The sequence below is a fragment of the Oryx dammah genome, unplaced genomic scaffold (genome assembly GCF_014754425.2).
Source record: "Oryx dammah isolate SB20612 unplaced genomic scaffold, SCBI_Odam_1.1 HiC_scaffold_16, whole genome shotgun sequence".
In the NCBI taxonomy this organism is placed as follows: Eukaryota; Metazoa; Chordata; class Mammalia; order Artiodactyla; family Bovidae; genus Oryx; species Oryx dammah.
The window spans coordinates 64,045,380-64,068,971 of record NW_024070200.1 but is presented as its reverse complement, the minus strand read 5'-3'; the positions used below and the strand labels follow the sequence as shown (position 1 = coordinate 64,068,971).

General features: G+C 42.1%; 1 protein-coding gene across 1 annotated transcript in view; it reads left to right on the top strand.

The window, feature by feature from the left end:
• Positions 1-23,592, top strand: part of GABRG3 (gamma-aminobutyric acid type A receptor subunit gamma3) — an 823,115-nt gene that overhangs the window by 553,755 nt on the left and 245,768 nt on the right. Inside the window, exons 4-5 of the mRNA XM_040257137.1 lie at positions 7,611-7,831; positions 9,811-9,893. Coding sequence (XP_040113071.1) covers positions 7,611-7,831; positions 9,811-9,893 — 304 coding nt within the window. The remainder of the gene's footprint in view (positions 1-7,610; positions 7,832-9,810; positions 9,894-23,592) is intronic.

Genomic DNA, 23,592 nt, shown 5'->3' with positions numbered 1-23,592 from the left:
ACTTTTAATTTTGTATTGGGGTATAACCAGTTAATAATGTTGTGATAGTTTCAGGTGAACAGCTAAGGGACTCACTCATCCATATACACATTTCTGTTCTCCTCCAAACTCCTCTCCCATGCAGGTTGCCACATAACATTGAACAGAGTTCCATTTCCTATACAGTAGATCCTTCGTTCGTTATCCATTTTAAATATAGCACTGTGTACAGGTCCATCCTAAACTCCCTCACTATCTCTTCCTCCCATCCTTTGCCCTGGCAACCATAAGTGTGTTCTCTAAGTCTGTGAGTGTTAAAGGAAATTAAATGGAAATAGTTTTCTTCGGGCTTCAGAGACAAGAAAGCAGAGCAGGCCTCTGCCCTCCCTTCAGATCTGCCTGGACACTGCCCTGACTTGATGGCTGCTGGCGAGTGCACCTGTTGTCATCAGTAAGCTGAGCAGCACCATAGGTGAGATACAGAGTGAACCTTGGAATTTTACTGAGCCCTTTGGATCCAGCCAATCCCAAGGGGTCTAGAGAAACTCATCACTCACAAGATAAAACAAACAGCATTGTAGAAAGATTAACGTGAAACCAGAGCTACAGTTTGCTTGCAAACTGATGATGGTATCAGTTTGCAGCCTAGCATTATAAACAGGAACCCCCAAAACTGCAATTCAAAGTCTCACCAGTGGAGTGGATGCACTGCCTGGGATCCTTTCTCAACTGGGACTCCAGACTGCTGTTACATGGGCCTTCCCAGTACTGAGTCTGGGTGTTAGTTGGTCCAACTGAGTGACATATGTGCTGTTTCTCTCCTCTACTGTTTATATTTCTCTTTTCTTTTAACGATTATATATTGAAAGTAAGTTCAATAAGTCTCTATTAAATATTGAATTTGCATATTTCTGTATAATGAGTTTCTTTTGTTAATAAATCCTTTGAATCTGATGAGGTTTCCCTGATAGCTCAGTTAGTAAAGAATCTGCCTGCAATGCAGTAGACCCCGTTTCATTTCCTGGGTCTGGAAGATCTGCTGTTGAAGGGATGGACTACCCACTCCAGTATTCTTGGGCTTCCCTTGTGGCTCAGCTGGTAAAGAATCTGCCTGAAATGTGGGACATTTGGGTTTGTTCCCTGGGTTGGGAAGGCCTGGAGAATTCCATGGACTGTATAGTCCTTGGGGTCTCAAAGAGTCGGACATGACTGAGCGACTTTCACTTTGAACCTGAAGCAAAAGTGAAAACTTTCACCAAAACATTAAGTGAGTCTGTTTCTATTTTGTCAGTAATTTCATTTGTATCATTTATTTTTAGATTCCACATGTAATATATATTTCTCCTTCTCTGTCTGACTTACTTCAATTAATAGGGCAATCTCTAGGTCCATCCATGCTGCTGCAAATGGCATTGCTTCATTCTTTTTCATGGTTAAGTAATATTCTATTGTTGCTCAGTTTGTGGAATTCTTTAGGCAAGAATACTGGAGTGGGTAGCCATTCCCTTCTCCAGAGAATCTTTCTGACCCAGGGATTGAACTTGGGAGGGGTTTTCCTCGTGGCCTCAGATGGTAAAGAATCTGCCTACAACGTGGGAGGCTGGAGTTCGATCCCTGAGTCAGGAAGATCCCCTGGAGAAAGGAATGGCAACTCACTCCAGTATTATTATCTGGATAATTCCATGGACAGAGGAGCCTGGTGGGGTTACACAGTCCATGGGTTTACAAAGAGTTGGACATGGCTGAGCAGCTAACACACTTAATATTCTATTGCATATACGTCCCATATCTTCTTTATCCATTCGTCAATGGACATTTAGGTTGCGTCTATGTCCTGACTATTGCAAATAGTGCTGCAATGAACATTGAAATAAATGTGTCTTTTTAAATTACGGTTTTCTTTGAACATAGGCCCAGGAGGTGGATTGCTGGTCATATGTAGCTTTACTTTTAGTTTTTAAAGGGATCTCCATACTGCTCTCCATAGTGGCTGGTGTTCAGTCACTCAGCTGTGTCAACTATTAGCGACCCCATGGACTGCAGAACACCAGGCATCCCTGTCCTTCATCAGAATGTGCTCAAACTCATGGCCATTGAGTCAGTCATGCCATCCAGCCATCTCAACTTCTGTCACCCCCTTCTCCTCCTGGCCTCAATCTTTCCCAGCATCAGGGTCTTTTCCAACTGAGTCAGCTGTTTTCATCAGGTGGCCAAAGTATTGCAGCTTCAGCTTCAGCAACAATCCTTCCAAAGACTATTCAGAGTTGATTTCCTTTAGGATTGACTGGTTTGATCTCCTTACTGTCCATGGGACTCTCAAGAATTTTCTCCAGTGCCACAGTTTTGAAAGCATCAATTATTTGGTGCTCTGCCTTCTTTATGGTCCAACTCTCACATCTGTACATGACTATTGGAAAAACCATAGCTTTGACTATATGTACCTTTGTCAGCAAAGTGATTTCACTGCTCTTTAATATGCTTTCTAGGTTCGTCATAGCTTTTCTTCCAAGAAGCAAGCATCTTTTAATGGCTGTACCAATTTACATTCCCACCGACAGTGTAGGAGGGTTACCTTTTGTTCTGGGAAGCCGACTTTGGCTTGATGAAAGTTCCTTAACCTCTCAGGCCTTGGTTTACCCTCTAGGAGAAAATCGTTATTGTCTCTATTTCAATAATCAGTGACTGGTGGGTACAGAAGCATGGGAGTGCCTCATGGGAGTGACTTTAGGTGATGCTGCCTAGCTTGCTATTTACCCATCTCAGATCTGCATTTTAAAATGTATTGTGAAGGGACATAAATGGGGATGGAAAGCAGAGATGATAAGGAGAGAAAAGACCTCAAGAGGAGGACTATTTGGTTAGCAGGAGACTTTTTGTTTTTCTATTTTTTTAAAAAATCAATTTACTTTTTATTAAAGGATAATTGCATTTGTATATAGTGTGAAAACCCACTTGGAAATTTTCACTTGGAATCCTTGGCAACTTTGGTAAAATTCTTGAAGTTTTCTTTGTTTCAATATCCCTGATTAATACTGGAATTTAAAGTATCTGAATAGTTTTAGATTATTTCCAAAATAGACTCAGGGCCTTTATTGGCTACAGAAAATCAGTCCTGAATATTCATTGGAAGGACTGATGTTGAAGCTGAAGCTCCAATACTTTGGCCTCCTAGTGCCAAGAACTGACTCATTAGAAAAGACCCTGATTCTGGGAAAGATTGAAGGTAGGAGGAGAAGGGGAACACAGAGGATGAGATGGTTGGATGGTATCACTGACTTGATGGACATGAGTTTAAGCAAGCTCAGAGAGTTGGTGATGAACAGGGAAGCCTGGCATGCTGCAGTCCATGGGGTCACAAAGAGTGGGACATGACTGAGCGACTGAACTGAACTGAACTGTCCACATGAACTTTGTCTCTTTAGGGAGAGCATCTTCATCCTCTCCTCATTTCTTTACCCAATAAACTGGTGTTAAAGGGAAGAAGGAATTAATTAATATGGGTAGCTATATGTGCCATACTGGCCATTCTCACACCCTGAATTTGATTTAAAGTTTTGAGTGTGTTCTCATGTTCTCTGTGCAAATGTAGGCTATTTCATAGTCAGCAATCATCATTGTTAGGCTAAAATTCTGCCATCAAGGAAGTAAGGGGCCTGTTTCCTGGCCCCACTGGGCTGATTCTGTATACTACATTGTTCCCACTTCTCAGGAATGTCTTTGACCTTCCTGCTTTCTGTGTTCAGGGCCCCTGCAAGGGAGCCATCTCTCTGCCAAGCTCACTCTGCACCTCACTGAGGTCTTGGCTCTAACTCACCTTCTCAGTGAGGACTGCAGCCACCACCCCTGCCTCCCACTCTCCCTTCTACCTTTTGCACCTACGATATGTATCTGGTGTGAGTCAGGTGGACTCTGCTTCACAGTCTCTCAGGGCCTGAAAGGGGAGTGTGTGACTCCAGCACACGCCTGCAGGTAGGAGTGCTGTGAGACTTGGTGAACTGCACCAGTGCCCACCGTGATCTGTCTCTAGCTGCCGGATGTTTTGTCTGTCTCTCCCTCATTAGGACAGACACACTCTTCCTTTCTTCAATTGAGGCAACCCAAAAGATCCACCCAGTCCCATCCCAAACATTGGGGCTGCCCGGATATACCACATCAAGATGTACATGGCTTTCGTTGGTCCGCTGACCTCTAAACTGAAGAGAAAGCTATCTAACCCACAGCCATGTGTAGAGTATAGCTACAAAGATGGAGAAGAGCCAGGATGATCACAATCAGCACTGATTTATAGCAATTTTGAGACTCCAATGGGCAGATCCTGAGTGAAGTCTTATTCCTTGTGAGGAGAATATCTTTGATATTCTAGAGTTAAGTCTGGATTAACTCTACTCCCAGAGTCGGGCTCCCAAAGACTCTTCTTGTTGGATCTTGACTCCAGTGTCTGGGAATTTCCTTTTTCCATTAACTGTTCCAGCTGTGGGAATATTGGCATTGAAGAATAAGCCTCCTTTTGGATCCAGATTTTCCAGGCTAGAATTTATCATTACAGAAAGAAAAGCAACAGTAAATGTAAGTCTCAAATAGTCACAGACTTTTTTCCTGACTTGAGGTTCCGAATCTAAAAGGTGGTACTGATGAATCTATTTTCAGGGCAGAAATGGGGAAACGGACATACAGAAGAGACCTGTGGACACGGGGGGGGGGATGGGAGGAGGGGAGGATGAGCTGCATGGAGAGAGTGACATGGAAACTTACAATTCCATGTGTAAAATAGATAGCCAATGGGAACTTGCTATATGACTCAGGGAACTCAAACAGGGGCTCTGTAACAATATAGAAGGGTGGGATGGAGAGTTGGATGGGAGGGAGGGGACATGGGCATACCCATGGCTGATTCTTGTTGATGTATAACTGAAAAATGACAAAATAATGTAAAGCAGTTATCTTTCAATTAAAAACAAACAAACAAACACCTAGCCAGTCTCTTACTTCATAAACCAGTTTCACATGTGCATAGACCTTGTGTCAACACAATTCCAAGATCAGTGCTATGCCTTTGTTTCAAATGCCACTGCCTCTACCCAACCCTTTGCTTTCACTTTCACTTTACTCTTTCTCCTGAATTAAGCACAGATACTTTGGCCCTATCAGCCTTCAGTGGAAAAGTCATGTGTTAGTCTCTTGTCCTTGGAGCCATATTTGCACAGTTAAAAAAATTTGCACAGTGACACCTATTTAGAGATTTTTAGCAATGAGTCTGAATTATTTCTGCAAAGCTGAGTTTCAATAGGCTTTTAACACTCTAAGCATTTCTTGATCCTATGCTTCACTGGGAGACCTGGGTTCGATCCCTGGGTCAGGAAGATCCCCTGGAGAAGGAAATGGCAACCCGCTCCAGTACTCTTGCCTGGAGAATCCCATGGAGGGAAGAGCTTGGTAAGCTACAGTCCAAAGGGTCGCAAAGAGTTGGACATGACTGAACGACTTCACTTTCACTTACTCTTTCTCTTAAATTAAGCACAGATACCTTGGCCCTATCAGCCTTCAGTGGAAAAGTCATGTGTTAGTCTCTTGTCCTTGGAGCCGTATTTGCACAGTTAAAAAATTTGCACAGTGACACCTATTTAGAGATTTTTAGCAATGGTTCTGAATTATTTCTGCAAAGCTTAGTTTCAATAGGCTTTTAACACTCTAAGCATGTCTTGATCCTATGATTCACTGATGGGGATGAGAAGCATTTTTTTCTTCCATTCCGGCAAGAATCAGTATTTGTTTTATCTTTCTTTTCTCTTTTGTCAACTAAAGAAAAACACACAACCTAAAGGTTGCAACTTAAGTATTATTTGGGGATCTTACTGAGGACTTGGGCTCAGTGGTAAAGAATCTACCTGACGATGCAGGTAGTTGAGTTTGACCCCTGGGTCGAGAAGATTCCCTGGAGAAGGAGAAGAGAAGCCTGGTGGGCTATAGCAACAACAGCTGAGAACTTAGGCCTAGGATGCAGTCTCTCGGCTCCAAGGAACTGCTCTGAAGAGTTAAGGATAGAGTTTTTGCTGGGAAAAAAATGTAGTCAAACATCAAAAGATCACTGATAATTACAAAGAAGAGGTATCTCAAGTTAATGATTTTGGTGCTTTTCTATGTATGAGAAGAAGTAAGAATCAAGGTTCATTGAAATTGTCCCTAGGGCCAGTTTCCAAACCACAAAATGCCTCCCCCTCCTTTTTCCCCCCATCCTGAATTCCCCTCAGGGTGTACCACTGGGGGTGTGTGGAGGGGCCACTGCAGTGGCTGATGGCTTGTTCCTTGTAGAACTGGAAATTTGGGCAAAATTCTCTGTTCACTGGAATGGTGGGCAACAGTCCCTGTTCATACTTTCATAGCTGCTTTCAAACTGGCCATTTATGCTCTGAAGTAATGCGTTTCTTGTGTTAACTTACCAAGCATAGTCAATAGCAGCTATGTCATGCTTTGTTCACCTTAATTGTCTAAGGCCTGTCTTCCCTGATTGGAATATAAGCCCCATGGAGGCAGAGACTTTTCCTGTTCGCATGGTTCTGGGCCTTCAGTGGTTTGCAGGGCCTGACACAGTGCAACAAAGACAGTGAATGAGGGAATTAGTTAATGAAAGGTTGGATTGGTCTGTTGAATTACCTCTCGGAAAGGTTCTTTAACCAGAAACTCAATGAAAAGTATAAATAAGAGATTTGTTGAGAATTACTGAACTCTGTAAAAACAATTCATTTATAATATCTAATACAGAAGAAAACTATGAAAGATATTAAGATCACTAATCATCTGGATCCTCTTTATTGCAGACCTGAAGATAATCCTTTAAACTATGACTGGGGGAAGAGCCCCAGAGGTGGTCCAGACTTGAGACATTTCTCTGGGTCTGAGAGTAACATCAATCCCATCCTGTATCTAATGTACTGTGCATACTGGGGTTGCTTCCAGTTACAGAAAAAATTTGCCCCTTCAGTCCTCTGTTGGAATCGGCATTTGACTTGGGTGGCTGTCAGCTCTATTTTTTTTGTTGTTGTTGCTGCTGCTTGTTTTTTGCTTTTCTGTTTGATTTGGGTTGATTTGTGATTTGAGAAGGCTTTTGGATGAAAATGATCATTTTTATTAGTATATAAGCTAATACTCTCTGGATAATTTGTGTTGTGCCAGGCACTAGAGCTTTTTATTTAATCATTTCTGTCCATATAACTCCTTTAGGAAGTAGATAGACACTACTATTCTATTCATTTTATACACTACAGTTGGGTACTGCTGAGCGACTGAACTGAGAGATTGCTAGATTTTGCTACCTGCCAGAACTTGGACTTAGGAATATAGGAAGGTCTGCATCTATGTTCTGAATCACTTTCTACTACCTCTTGGCCTCTCACTACACTTTATGTATTTATTACAATTTACTATTTACAGAGTGTTTTCATGTGTTATCTCACAGTTGACTAATGATATTGGTTACCTTTGTTAAGTGTCTGTCATGTTGATCCAGGCACGATGTTAAGTGCTAACAGGTGAGGATGAAACCATGAGCAGAACCAAACTCCTGAGAAAGAAAGCAAAACCTGCAGAAAATCCACTAATAGAAATGTCTTTCCCCTCCTTTTGCTCTGTTTCAGGAATATCAGATTGATATCTTTTTTGCTCAGACCTGGACTGACAGTCGCCTTAGGTTCAACAGCACAATGAAAATACTTACTCTGAACAGCAACATGGTGGGGTTAATATGGATTCCAGATACAATCTTCCGAAATTCCAAAACTGCAGAGGCTCACTGGATCACTACCCCCAATCAACTCCTCAGAATTTGGAATGATGGGAAAATCCTTTATACTTTAAGGTGAGATGCTAGTGAATATTTAATCCCACTAGTGGTCTGACACTGGGGACTTTAGATCACTGTAGGAATGGGACCCTATTTTCATTGCTAAGTTCTATCACTTCTCATGTTCAGCATGCTAGTGGGTCTTGAAGAAGTTTTTCCTAATCCCACATGTGCAAAACTAACATGATACAAATAATCTTTAATAAATATAAACTCATTCCTTCATTAGCATCCGTCTCTGCTAGAAGTGGGCTGTGGAAATTACCTTTAATATGTTTAACCCACAGGTCCATTCAATTAAGAAATAAAGATGTCTTGGTGTACAAATTAATAAATCTAATTATAGCCAAATTTGAGACCACAAGAAACGAAAGAGCACAGAGGGCGTTCTCTAATGCATCCTTAATGGAATTGACAGCTACCTTGTAATGAGTCCTCCTGGGGGCCAGGCTGTCCTCACAGAAACCCAGTAAGGTAATAGTGGCTGGATTTGAAAGAACATGAGCTCACTTGCCTGCCCAAAGTCTCCATTGGGAACTAACATTACCTGGGTTTGAACCTGGGTCTGTATCTCTCAAGAGTCTCTCCTGTAGAGTGACCTGAGTCTAACTGAACGCATGACTGCAACATACCACAGAATGTATGATAGGCAGCTACGCCAGTCTTTCCTGCTCATCCAGCCCTGGGATCAAGGAGGCTGCCCTCCCAGTCTCTGAGGCCTCTCTAGAGCACTGGCCTGACTGCCTTGTGCTGATGGTCGCTTTCTCACTGGCTTTGCTGCTCCACGGCTGCTTCCTGCACTTCCTGTCCAGCTCATGACACGGCACCTCCTCATTCTGCTGCTCCTGCCTTAGGACTTTACCCAATTTCCACTTTCCTGCTGACGTAGCTCATCCATTCCTAAGGCTTCCGTATCCCACGTGTTATTTCCAATCCCTAATGTCCCTTCTGGGCACCAGATTCTTTGAGCTACCTGCCCATGTGATATTTCCTCATGAAATCCCAAAAGGCATTTGATTCAGCATGCTTCCAGGGAAGGTGGTAGCTCTAATACCTCTGACCATGTCCCTCTGTCCTCCTGCTTAGTGAATACCACCGCCAAGCCCTGAACACACCTTCCTCCCCTACATCCAATATGAGGAGCTTTTAATTGCAAGTGATTTGTGGTCATAAGGAAAAGTCTGTAACTCATATAGTAAATAAGTATTTGCCACATAGATAAAGGCACATATTGGCTTCAAAATAAGCAGAAGAGTGAAGAATTTTAAAGTTTCAGGGAAATTATGATGTTGGCAGACTGGGAACAGCAACAGAAGAAATGCCACAGGAAATTCTCCTGATGAGTTACATTTGGAAAACAGGGCTTTTTAATAGCTGTTTCCTCATCAATTCTTAAAAGAATATGAATGAGACTCTGAAATGAATGTGAGCTTAAGCAAATCATAATAGAGACATGGCCAGTCCTGGGATCCTTTACAAAAACTCAAACCCCAGGAATGTCTGCTTTGAAAAGATGCCATGCATGCATTTAGTGCAGTCACCACCTGCCTATTCAAGTGGGGAGGCCAGCCAAATACGAAATCTTCCCTGCAAGTAGATGAACTTGGCATTAGACCTAACTAGGCAAATAAATCAGTTTCAAAATGGAGGAAGGATTTAATTCAGTCAAGCAAATTAAAATCAAAGATATGTGACAGCAAGGAGACATTGTTTCAGTTTGTTTCCTCTCTTACTTGGCTTGTATTTCTAGACACAAGGAGTTTACTAATGGACATTTCCTTTGATTCTGACAGTTAAAAGTAAAACAAAGTGACACAACACACAAAAACCAAATGGTATATGGAATGGATAGTGCCCTTGCCAAGACTGAATTCCATGTGGCCACCCCAGCCCCCTGCCCAGTGTTGTGGTAATGTGACCCCCCTGACCTTGCTTAAGGCCTTTGCTGGTTTGCTCCTGGCTGACCTCAAGAGTGACACTTGGCTCCCTTACAGGCTCACCATAAATGCAGAATGCCAGCTGCAGCTGCACAACTTCCCCATGGATGAGCACTCCTGCCCACTGATATTCTCCAGCTGTGAGTACTGACTTGGGGTATGACTGCTGTGGAAATGACTGTCTAACTATGCTGATTTCTAGTAAACAGTCATATGACTGATTATAGCATCACTATACCAGAGATATCATTATACCAGAGAAAACAGATAACAGTTTTGGTCTGGACCACCTGAGGATATTCACTCTAGACTTTGTTACATAGAACCTGTGTTACAAAATATGTAGCTTTGATAAATCCTTGAGCAACTTAAACCATTTGTCCTAATTGTAAAGGACTCAGAAATTGATGAACTGTTGACTTTCCAAAGACCCTTCTGCTAATAAACTGTGTGTACTATTTGAATGTATACAGAATTCCTTTGCAATAATTTTAGGTTTAATATCGTCTTCAGTCAAGTGGTTTCTCTTCAAAATAAAAAGATAGAGTTTTGCTTAAATATATTTGTATTTGTCTCATTATGCTATAGATGGATATAATTTTTCATAGTATTTTATTTAGTCCAGTTTTTACATAGGATTGATGCTAGAGCTAACAAGTACTCATTTACCAATTCTTAAAGACCGTGTCTAATGCTAAGTACAGCAATACAAGTAAAAGGAAATATCAAATTTATTTGATTATGAAGTTTCAGAGTAAAGGCCAATATGGAAATAAACTTTCAGAATTTATGATGGCTCATTTAAAACATAGTGACCACAATACTTAAGTATGACTCAGAAGAATTCAGCTAAGTTTATTGACTATCTTTAAAATTGCATATGGGATATGACATACAAATGTGATGAATTGTCAGGCAGAAGGTTTTGTGGCTTTCTTCACTAGACATTTTAGTGAAAAGACAAAGTGAAATAATGGATAAACATATTGTACAGTTCATTTTAAATTCAGAAAAAGACAAGATAGAAAGCAAAATTTCACCTAGGGATGGATGTAACCAAGGAGGCCAAAACCATCTTGAGAAAGAAGAACAAAGCTGAAAATGCCACAGTCACTGATTTCAAACTATACTACAAAGCTATAGTTACCAAAATGTGTGACACTCACATAAAAACAGACATATAGCTCAGTGTAATAGAGTAGAGAGCCCAGAAATAAACCCACATGTGTGTGGCCATTAATTTATGACAAAGGAGATAAGAATATATACAATGAAGAAAGGATGACCCCTTCAATAAATAGTGTTGGAAAAACTGGTCAGCTACATGCAAGAGAATTCAATTCAACCACTGTCTTACACTATACACAATAATTAACTCAAATTATATTAAAAATTGAACATAAGACTTGAAACCATAAAACTTCTACAAGAAAAATAAGTAAGCTCCTTATCATAGGTCTTGGTGATGATTTGTTTAATCTGACTTCAAAAGCAAAAACAAAACCAGCCCCAAGCATCCAGTATCATGCATCATTGATGTATGGCAAAACCAGTACAATATTGTAAAGTAATTAACCTCCAATTAAAATAAATAAATTTATATTAATAAAAAACAAAAATAAACAAATGGAACTACATATCATACTGAATATCTTCTGTACAACAAAGAAAACCATCAACAGAATGGGACGGCTGCCTACTTAATGGATAAAATATTTGTAAATTATAAGAGAGTAATATCCAAAATATGTAAAGAATTCATTCACCTCAACAGCAAAGAAAATTTTTATTAAAAATGGGCAGAAAAGCTAAGCAAACATTTTTTCTGAAGAAGATATACAGATGGCCAATAGGTATATGGAAAGATGTTCAGCATCACTAATAAACAGGGAAATGCAAATCAAAACCACAATGAGATATCATTTCACACCTATCAAAATGGCTATCATCAAAAGCACAACAAATACTGGCAAGGATCTGGAGAAAAGGAAAGCCTTCTGCACTGATGGTGTGAATTAAATTGGTGCAGCCATTGTCGAAAATATGGCTATTCCTCAAAAAATGTAAAATAGGACTACCATTTGATCCAGCAAGGAGAGATAAGAAAGCCTTCTTCAAAGCTTCTTAACAAAGCTAATGGAGGTGATGGAATTCCAGCTGAGCTATTTCAAATGCTAAAAGATGATTATGTTAAAGTGTTGTACTCAATATGTCAGCAAATTTGGAAACCTCAGCAGTGGCCACAGGACTGGAAAAGGGTCAGTTTTCATTCTAATCCAAAAAAAATGTAATGTCAAAGAATGTTCAAAGTACCATACAATTGCACTCAGTTTACCTGCTAGCAAGGTAATGCACAAAATACTCCAAGCTAGGCTCCCACAGTATGTGAACTGAGAACTTTCAGATGTACAAGCTGGATTTTAAAAAGGCAGAAGATCCAAAAATCAAATTGCCAAGATTTGCTGGATCATAGAAAAAGCAAGGGAATAAAAAAAATAAAAATAAAAACCCCAGACATCTACTTGCACTTTATTGATGATGCTAAAGCTGACTGTTAGGATCACAATAAACTGTGGAAAATTCTGAAAGAGATGGGAATACCAGCCCACCTTACCTGCCTCCTGAGAAACCTGTATGCTGGTCAAGAAGCAACAGTTAGAACTGGACATGGAACAATGAACTGGTTCCAAATTGGGAAAGGAGTACATCAAGGCTGTATATTGTCACCCTGATTATTTAACTTCTTTGCAGAGTACATCATGCTAAATGCTGTGCTGATGAAACTCAACCTGGAATCAAGATTGCCAGGAGAAATAACAGCAACCTCAGATATGAAGATGATACAACTTAAATGGTAGAAAGTGAAGAGGAACTAAACAGCCTCTTGATAAAACTGAAAGAGGAGAGTGAAAACACGGGCTTAAAACTCAGCTTTTAATAAATGAAGATCATGACATGCAGTCCCACTACTTATGGCAAATAGATGGGGAAAAAAAGTGGAAATGGTGACAGATTTTATTTTCTTGGGCTCCAAAATCACTGCAGACAGTGATTGTAGCCATGATATTAAAAGAGGCTTGCTTCTTGGAAGAAAAGCTATGACAAACCTAGACAGCACATTAAAAAGCAGAGACATCACTTTGTTGACAAAGGCCTGTCTTCATAACTGGTGTGTGTCTTAAACAGAGACAAAGTTGTCCATTCCCTGCCTGCTGTCCCAGCGCATTAACTGAGTCGGGCCCTCTTCAAGGTGGAATGTCCTGGCAAACAGGACTTTTGCTTGGCAGGAAAGGAACCACACAGCTCCTTGAAAGTCCTTTATCTCTTGGATGAGAGAGAAATAGAAGATGCTGTGAAATGGCAGCAGCGGCCCTGTGTTCTGTGAAGCAAATGCTCAGGTACAAAATTTCCAAAAGGAAGCCTGTCTTCCAAGAAGACAGCAATTGTTCACTTGGCTGGTCTCAGAGATGCCCAGATAGTTGGTAAAACAGTGTTCCTGAGTGTGTCTGTGAAGCTGCCAAGAGGAGTCATTAGAGTAGTACAGTAGTCAGAATTTGAGTCAGTAGACGGGAAAGAATTTAGCCCTCACCAGTGTGGATGGGATGGATGGGAGTTACCCAGTCCTCTGAGGACCAAATGCAGGCGTGCTTTCTCTTAGTGCATTTCACTTTATTGTGCTTCACAGAGAATGCATTTCGTTTTACAAATTGAAATTTATGGCATCCCTTCTTAAACAGCCTTGTTTTTTCATTAACGTATTAACCTTTTCTTTTTTTAATATGTAATGCTATTGCATACTTTTTCTTAATACAGTTCATGTTGTTCTCACAGCAAGAATACTGGAGTGGGTTTGTCTTTCAGGGAGGCCTTGGCATGCTACAGTCCATGGGGTCACAAAGAGTCACACACAACTTGGTGACTGAACAACAGCAACAACAACTTTGCATACTTAATAGACAATTGCATAAAGTCAACAAAATTTATATGCTCTGGGAAATTCTGCGTGACTTGCTTTGTTGCCGTGTTTCTTTACTGTGATGACCTGGAACCGAACGCGCAATATCTCCAAGGTCTGTCTGCAGAAGAAGCAGGTGAATGACAGTGGTATTTGCTCTTTGCTTGAGCTGGGACGTGCATTTTCAGTTCTCAGATTTCAGGTGGCTCCTGGTTCCCAGGCCTCAGACTTGGATCAGGACGTAAAACCTCAGTCTCCTAATTCTCAGGCCTTTCAACTCAGACAGAAGTACACCACCAGCTTTCCTGAGTCTTCAGTTTTTAGAGGACAGACTGTAGAACTTCTCAGCTTCCATATTGTATGAACCAATTCCTGTAATGCATGATCTCTTATATCTTTATCTCTATCTATCTCTGCATCTATACTTACCTTATTGGTTCCATTTCTCTGGAGAACACTTACTGATACAGGAAGGGAAGTTCTTACCCTTCCATCCTATAAAATATGTGGACTCCAAGGTCCCCAAAATGTTCTTGTGTTCACTTGAGCTCACCTGCTTTGGATGTTGCCAAAGGGTGTTTTTGGTATGTCTGAGAGAGGGGGGAGTCCTGTAGCCTGGAGCTGAGAGTCAGAATCAAGGCATTGCCCTGGGAAGCAGGTTTCCCATCAGGGACTACACCAGGCAGACCAGTGTGGAGGGTGAGGGGCATTTTGCCAGCTTGTCTCTTTGCCTGACCCATACTCCTTGAGATGCTCACCTTTCACTGGATGGCTAGGTCATCTTCCCACATGCTGGCCAAGTCATCTTCCTATATGTTTCTGGATCATTGGCCTCCCCAGCTCTTCCCTGACCAAGCCACCTCACTGATGAGGACACTCACACCTTGGGGGCTGGGAGGGTGCTGTCAATGAGGACAGTGATGCCTGTAGCAGAAGGGATGGAGCTTTAAGGTCTCCTCCCATGAACTGTTACGGTAGAAACCACTGCTACTTATGATTGCACTGGCTCTGCTGTCCAGTCTTGAAGGCAGGTTGCTTTTCTTCTGGTGCTGAGTGAAATAAGTTGTTGGTTGAAAGAGGTTAGGGGCCAGGTCATGGCAGAGGAAGAATGCCTGACTGTAGCCTACCAGGGTCCTCTGTTCATGTTATTCTTGAGTCAAGTGAAGTGAAGTGAAGTCACTCAGTTGTGTCCGACTCTTTGTGACCCCATGGACTGTAGCCTACCAGGCTCCTCCGTCCATGAGATTCTCTAGGCAAGAATATTGGAGTGGGTTGCCATTTCCTTCTCCAGGGGATCTTCCCGATCCAGGGATCAAACCCAGGTCTTGAGTCAAGAATACTAGAGTAGTTTGCCATTCCCTTCTCTAGAGGATCTTTGCAACCTAGGGATCAAACCCAGGTGTTCTGTTCTTGCAGGCAGATTCTTTACTGTCTGAGCAACAGGGAAGTCATGGACTTTGGGCCATTATGATGCATCAACGCAGGTTTATCAAATATCCACTCTTGATAATGAGGGAGGCTATGCGTGCCAGGGGGATGATATGTAAAAATCTTTTCATTTTGCTGTGAACCTAAACTGCTCTAAAAGTAGTCTTAAACTTTGAAATCATAAAAATAAAAGTCTTTCTCCTTGCAGTCCAAGGGACTCTCAAGAGTCTTCTCCAGCAATGCAGTTCAAAACCATCAAGTCTTCGTTGCTCAGCTTTCTTTATAGTCCAACTCTCACATTCATACATGACTACTGGAAAAACCATAGCTTTGACTAGACAGACATTGTTGGCAAAGTTGTGTCTCTGCTTTTTAATATGCTGTCTAGGTTGGTCATAGCTTTTCTTCCAAGGAGGAAGCATCTTTTAATTTCATGGCTGAGGTCAGCATCTGCAGTGATTTTGGAGCCCAAGAAAATAAAATCTCTCACTGTTTCTATTTTTCCCCCATCTATTTGCCATGAAGTGATGGGACTGGATCTTTGCTGTTTGAATGTCAAGTTTTAAGCTAAGTTTTTCACTCTTCTCTTTCACATTCATCAAGAAATTCCTGTTTCTCTTCACTTTCTGCCATAAGGGTGGTGTCATCTGCATATCTGAAGTTATTGATATTTCTCCCAACAATCTTGATTCCAGCTTTCCAGGAATCAAGCCCAGCATTTTGCATGATGTACTCTGCATATAAGTTAAATAAGCAGGGTGACAATATAGCCTTGATGTACTCTTTTCTCAATTCGGAAGCAGTCCAGTCTTTCATGACCTATTCTAACTATTGCTTCTTGACCTGCATACAGATTTTTCAAGAGGCAGATAAGGTAGCCTGTTGTTCCCATCTCCTTAAGAATTTTCCACAGTTTGCTGTGATCCTCACAGTCAAAGGCTTTGGCACAGTCAATAAAGCAGAAGTAGATGTATTTTTGGAACTCTCCTGCTTTTTCTCTGATCCAATGGATGTTGGCAATTTGATCTGTGGTTCCTCTACCTCTTCTAAATCCAACTTGAACATATGGAAGTTCTTGGTTCATGTACTGTTGAAGCCTGGCTTGGAGGATCTTGAGCATTACTTTGATAGTGTGTGAGATGAGCGCAGTTGTGTTGTATTTTGAACATTCTTTCATTGCCTTTCTTTGGGATTGGAATAAAAATGGACTTTTCCAGTCCTGTGGCCACTGCTGAGTTTTCCAAATTTGCTGGCACACTGAGTGCAGCACTTTCACAGCATCTTATTTTAGGATTTGAAATAGCTCAGTTGGAATCCCATCACCTCCACTAGCTTTGTTCGTAGTGATGCTTCTTAAGGCCCACTTGACTTCGTACTCCAAGATGTCTGGTGCTAGGTGAGTGATCATGAGTGACAGACCCATGGTTATCTGGGTCTTTCAGACCTTTTTGTATGGTTATTCTGTGTATTCTTGCTATCCCTTAATATTTTCTACTCTGTTAGTTCCATACCATTTCAGTCCTTTATTGAGCCCAACTTTGCCTGAAATGTTCCCTTGGTATCTCTAATTTTCTTTATGAGATCTCTAGTCTTTCCCTTTCTATTGTTTTCCTCTATTTCTTTGCATTGATCACTGAGGAAGGCTTTCTTATCTCTCCTTGCTATTCTTGAAACTCTGCATTCAAATGGGTACATCTTTCCTTTTCTCCTTTGCCTTTGCTTCTTCTTCTTTTTTTTTTTTTTTTTTCCTCAGCTATCTGTAAGGCGTCCTCAGACAGCCATTTTGCCTTTTGTGTTTCTCTTCCTTGGGGGTGGTCTTGCCTCCTCCTTCCTGCACAGTGTCGTGCAACAGTGTTCACTTAGCATAGTGCCTTCAATATTTCACTACTTGTGTGCTCAGTTTCTTCAGTCGTGTCTGACTCTTCCATCATGCAGAACTTATGGACTGTAGACCACAGGGTTCCATGAGATTCTCCAGGCAGGAACACTGGAATGAAATATTACTCAGCCTCAAAAAGAAAACACTGCCATTTGCAACAACACGAATGGATCTTGAAAGCACTATGCTAAGTGAACACTGGGGTGTGACACTGTGCTGGAGGGAGGGAGCAAGACCACCCCCAAGGAAGAGAAATGCAAAAGGCAAAACTGCTGTCTGAGGATGCCTTACAGACAGCTAAGAAAAGAAGCAAAAGGCAAAGGAGAAAAGGAAAGATGTACCCATTTGAATGCAGAATCACAAAGAATAGCAAGGAGAGATAAGAACAACGTTATGACCAACTAGATAGTATATTCAAAACCAGAGACATTACTTTGCCGACTAAGGTCCGTCTAGTCAAGGCTATGGTTTTTCCTGTGGTCATGTATGGATGTGAGAGTTGGACTATGAAGAAGGCTGAGCGCCAAAGAATTGATGCGTTTGAACTGTGGTGTTGGAGAAGACTCTTGAGGGTAACTTGGACTGCGAGGAGATCCAATCAGTCCATTTTGAAGGAGATGAGCCCTGGGATTTCTTTGGAAGGAATGATGCTAAAGCTGAAGCTCCAGTACTTTGGACACCTCATGCAAAGAGTTGACTCATGATGCTGGGAGAGATTGGGGGCAGGAGGAGAAGGGGATGACCGAGGATGAGATGGCTAGATGGCATCACTGACTCGATGGACGTGAGTCTGAGTGAACTCCGGGAGATGGTGCTGGACAGGGAGGCCTGGCATGCTGCGATTCATGGGGTCGCAAAGAGTCGGACATGACTGAGCGACTGAACTGAACTGACTGATATATATATATATAATGTAATGTATGTACACATACATTTGGAAAAGGAAATGGCAACCCACTCCAGTATTCTTGCCTGGAGAATCCCATGGACAGAGGAGCTTGGCAGGTACAGTCTGTAGGGCTGCAAAGAGTCAGACACAACTGAGCAACTAACAGACAGTATATATATATATGTATATATACATATAGTATATATGAATTTTTATTTGGTGGGGTATAGCCGGTTCCTGCCGCCTCTTGGTAAGGTACTGGGGACAGATGGGGGAAGACACCAGGGTCTAGATATTGGGTGTGGCTTGGTTGGAAGATACCGAGAGAATTCTCACCTGGTTGCAAGACACTGGGAGGCGGAGGAAGTTGATTAAGTACATCCAGGGCTCAGCTGAAACATAGTGAGAAAATATCTACCCGTGGAAGCACAGGTGGTGGCAGACAGTTTTTACCGAGAAATAGCCGGGGCTCGGTTTAAAGACACTGAGGTGGCTCTGTTGTAGAAAGACGTAAGGAATGGAGCTCATACTTGCAAGTACCTAATTAACTGGGGAAACTAAATCTCACCCTAAATTTTGAAGGAGCTCATAAATGCATATGCACTTAAAAATTAAGAGCTGGCTTGGTAAATCTTAAGCAAGGCCTTCTAGGGGGAAGCTCAGATTTGTTTGTGTCTTTGAGATGTAAATATGCTATCTGATCTTACTAAGTTTTATATTGTATGTTTGTTTGTTTACATTAGACCTATAAGAGGTCTTTTTGTGTTCTTAATAGGCGGCCAAATGATAGATCCTTTTAAAATTAGAGAAGCTTACAAATTAGTAAATCTAGAGCACTCTATTGTAAGCAGCTGTTTTGTTGGTGTCCACAAGACACCAGGGCTTCCCTGGTGGGTCAGATTTGAAGAATCTACCTGCAATGCAGGGGCCAGAGTTGGATCCCTGGGTCGAGAAGATCCCCTGGAGAAGGGGCTGGCAAACCACTCCAGTATTCTTGCCTGAAGAATCCCATGGACAGGGGAGCCTGGCAGGCTACAGTACATGGGATCACAATTGGTCACAACTGAGCAATTACGCTACTATTACAAAGAGTGAATTTACACACATATATATACACCACCGCCATCCAGTCATCTGTGGACGGATACTTAGTTTATTTCCTTGTCTTGGCTGTTGTGAATAATGCCGATGTAAGCATTGGACGCAGATGGAGATTTTGTTTCCTTTGGATTCGTATCCAGATGTGGAATCCTGGACCACATGGCAGTTCTGCTTTTTACTTTTTCCTCTACACTGTTTTCCATAACAGCTGTACCAATTTACATTCCCACCAGCTGTGTACTTGGGTTCCCTTTTCTCCACAGTCTCACCAACAATGTGATCTCTTGTCATTTTGATGAAGCCATTGTGATAATGAGGGGTGATATTTCATTGTGTTCCTGACTCGCATTTTCCTGATGATTGAGCACCTTTTCATGTACGTGTTGGCAATCTGTATGTCTTTTTCAGAAAAGTGCCTGTTCAGGTCCTTTACCGTATTTTAATCGGGTTATTTGTTGTTTTCTATTGAGTTGTATGATTTCTTTATATATTTTGGATATTAGTCCCTTGTCAAATATATGATTTGCAAATTCTGTTGCAAATTTTCTCTCATTCTGTACATTGCTTTGTGGTTGTGGTGGTGGTTTAGTCAGTCGTGTCCAACTCTTATATTTTGTCCTTTCCTTTTTTGTGCAGAAGCTTTTTGTTTGATGACATCCCTCTGTAGCCAGATGACCTGGGTGAATCGCTGGAGGTTTTGTGCCCCTTTCTTAGCAGTAGATGGAAGGAGGTAGGATGGTGCAGTGGCAGGAAGGTTGCGGAGGTGCTGGAGAAGGTGACCTTTCAGTGTCTCAGATCTTCTCACATGGGGGCACCACCTCTTCTCTTGGCAGACAATGGTTTTGTAGGTGCCTGGAGAAGAGTGTGCACTGGAGTGTGCACGCCTCCCGAACACCAAGTGCCTGAGAACTAGCACAAAGGAAGTGCTGGGGACTGGAGTCAAACAAGAGTGAGAGCTCATCCCTATGTCCGCACATCTCACTGCCTAGGTATTTGCAGATTGTTTAAATTCTCTGAGACTTAGCTCTCTCTTAATATGCACCTCATCTGTCCCTGGGAAGATTCAGTTAAATAATGGAATGTGCATGTGAGGGGAAAGGGCTCCCTCTTTGATCAGAAGGGAGTCATCCGATTGTCATCACCATGGATACCCTTGTGACTGCAGAGAATGTTGCTGGGGGCAGGGGAAGCCTGAGAGGGAAGGACCAAAGCTGTGAAGCAAGGCTTCCTGGGCTGGAGTCCCAGGTGCCTGCTTGCTTCACCACAGAACATTGGGGAACTTTCTTCACCTCTGTAAATCCCACTGGGTCTTCCTTCCCCCATCTGTAAAGTGGGAATGGCAGCAAGCTGGAAAACAATGGAAAGGATTAGAGGCATACCCTTTATAGATTCCTAGTTTATTTAGCCAAAGATGTGGGACTCGAGGGAAGATAGGTGACAGGAGTAAGAGTATGAAGGATGTTGTCACGTTTTGTCTCTTGCTGTTCGGTTCCCCAAGGATGCACAGCTGTGCTGGACATACTCTGCACATGGAAAGCTTCTGGGGGAGAGAAAATATTCAAACCTTCATTAGTCATTAGCCATCAGTTTGAAAGAATCTGCCCAACTATGGACACACTTCTGTATAAAGGTAGCCTACAGACACTGGGCTCTATGAATGTGTTAAAATAAAGCCAAGGTAAGCTGGCCACTCTCCTTTCCCTAGACCTTATAAATGGCATGCTCACTACATTGGTTTTTGTCAGTGCAGTGATTTTTAAGGGTTTAGAGAAATCAGGGTTTCCACCTGAGAACACAGAGAAGAGTGCATTTTTGGCAACTGATGGGAAATTCTATCCATCCAGTGCTAGTTTAGCTCTCTGCGTTCCAGTGGGAGCAGCAAGCACTTCTGAGGATTAAGATAGGACCTCACTGAACTGTCCTGGAGAAGGCAATGGCACCCCACTCCAGTACTCTTGCTTGGAAAATCCCACGGACAGAGGAGCCTGGTGGGCTGTCTATGTGATCGCACAGAGTTGGACACAATGGACGCGACTTAGCAGCAGCAGCAGAACTGTCCTACTTGGGGGAAACACCAACCTGCTGATTGTGCTGTCAACCAAGACATTCACTCCATCGCTGGCTGTCACGTCCACATGAGCACGGAGACCAGAGACAGCCAATGTGAGCCCCAGGGCAACAGTCTGCAGCTGATCCTGCCGAGGTTCAAAGCCATAACACAAATAGATTTGACGGGGAAACTAATGGATGCTTGATGCATTAAAGGCAAATTTTGTGAAAATAACAAGGTTGGAAAACCTTCATGTTTCTCACATCTTGCAAAAATTGAAGTCATTGAAGATGAAACCAAAATTTCATCAGCAACAAATGGGAATCTAATCACAAGGTCATTGCCTCCTTGGTTTACAGTAAGAGACCTTTTCCACCATTCATCCAACACAATCCCACAAGTGCTGTCTTACTTATGGGGCAGATGAGCAAACCCTGAAGAGTGTACAAAATAAATATTTCAAAGAAAAGTCTACTTGGCTATGAAGAAAAGACTCCTTCCCTACATCTTTCAGAGTTCTGTTACATATCTTTGTGCATTATTTCTGTTTTGAAAATTAATTCACAGGAATAGAGACAGAGATATAAGCATTTCTGCTCTGGGATGTGTTTTGGAGGGAAAGAAGGGCAGGATAACTGTAGCACAATATTGAGAAAGGGAGAGAAAGGCCTCAAAATGCCTAAACAGTTCCCTAAGCAGCTGAGTGGTTACCTAGGTTAACAATCCTATCAAGCATTTACGGTTCAGATTAGGGTCTTTGTTTTGCTTTTTATGTGTGGCTTTCCAGAGGAAATTTAATTGCAGTTATAGAGTGGGGATCAGGGGAGACATTTAACACTTACTTTCACTATTTTATGAAAAAAAACTTTGCCTTTAAAATGTTTCCCCCATTCAAAGACTTGATCAGTTCAGTTCAGTCGCTCAGTTGTGTCCAACTCTTTGTGACCCCATGAATCGTAGCACGCCAGGTCTCCCTGTCCATCACCAACTCCCGGAGTTCACCCAAACGCGTGTCCATCAAGTCAGTGATGCCATCCAGCCATCTCATCCTCTGTCGTCCCTTTCTCCTCCTGCGCCCAATCCCTCCCAGCATCAGAGTCTTTTCCAATGAGTCAACACTTCGCATGAAGTGGCCAAAGTACTGGAATTTCAGCTTTAGCATCATTCCTTCCAAAGAAATCCCAGGGCTCATCTCCTTTAGAATGGACAGGTTGGATCTCCTTGCAGTGCAAGGGACTCTCAAGAGTCTTCTCCAGCACCACAATTCAAAAGCATCAATTCTTCGGCGCTCAGCTTTCTTCACAGTCCACATCCATACATGACCACAGGAAAAACCATAGCCTTGACTAGACGGATTTTAGTCGGCAAAGTAATGTCTCTGCTTTTGAATATGCTATCTAGGTTGGTCATAACTTTTCTTCCAAGGAGTAAGCATCTTTTAATTTCACGGCTGCAATCACCATCTGCAGTGATTCTGGAGCCCCCAGAAATAAAGTCTGACATTGTTTCCACTGTTACCCCATCTATTTCCCATGAAATGATGGGACTGGATGCCATGCTCCTTCGTTTTCTGAATGTTGAGCTTTAAGCCAACTTTTTCACTCTCCTCTTTCACTTTCATCAAGAGGCTTTTTAGTTCCTCTTCACTTTCTGCCATAAGGGTGGTGTCATCTGCATATCTGAGGTGATTGATATTTCTCCCAGCAATCTTGATTCTGGCTTGTATTTCTTCCAGTCCAGCGTTTCTCATGACATTTCCTTGATAATTTCTATGTCTTTCTGCATAGAAGTTAAATAAGCAGGGTGACAATATACAGCCTTGATGTACTCCTTTTCCTATTTGGAACCAGTCTGTTGTTCCATGTCCAGTTCGAACTGTTGCTTCCTGACCTGCATACAGATTTCTCAAGAGGCAGGTCAGGTGGTCTGGTATTCCCATCTCTTTCAGAATTTTCCACAGTTTATTGTGATCCACACAGTCAAAGGCTTTGGCATAGTCAATAAAGCAGAAATAGATGTTTTTCTGGAACTCTCTTGCTTTTTCCATGATCCAGCGAATGTTGGCAATTTGATCTCTGGTTCCCCTGCCTTTTCTAAAACCAACTTGAACATTTGGAAGTTCACGGTTCACGTATTGCTGAAGCCTGGCTTGGAGAATTTTGAGCATTACTTTAGTAGCATGTGAGATGAGTGCAACTGTGCAGTAGTTTGAGCATTCTTAAACATTATTTGGGGAAGTAGAAACAGTTAAATCTCTAGCTTCTTTGTATGTTTCTATTGTTTTATATAATGTATGTATTCACTGAAATAAAGTTTAGAAAGCTTTTTGAAACATGACAAAGTGTGAACCCTATTGAACATCAAGAAGGCTCTGGACTGGCCCTTGCCTGCTTGGAAAGCCACTTGCAGGCCATTGTGTCCACACAGTGACCCTGAGGAGCCCTGTTTCCCTCCATGCCTTCAACAGCCAAGGTCATGCAGCGTGGGGTGGGGAGGTCCTCTGCTTGCATCACCCTGGAGAACGAGGGCAACTGGGT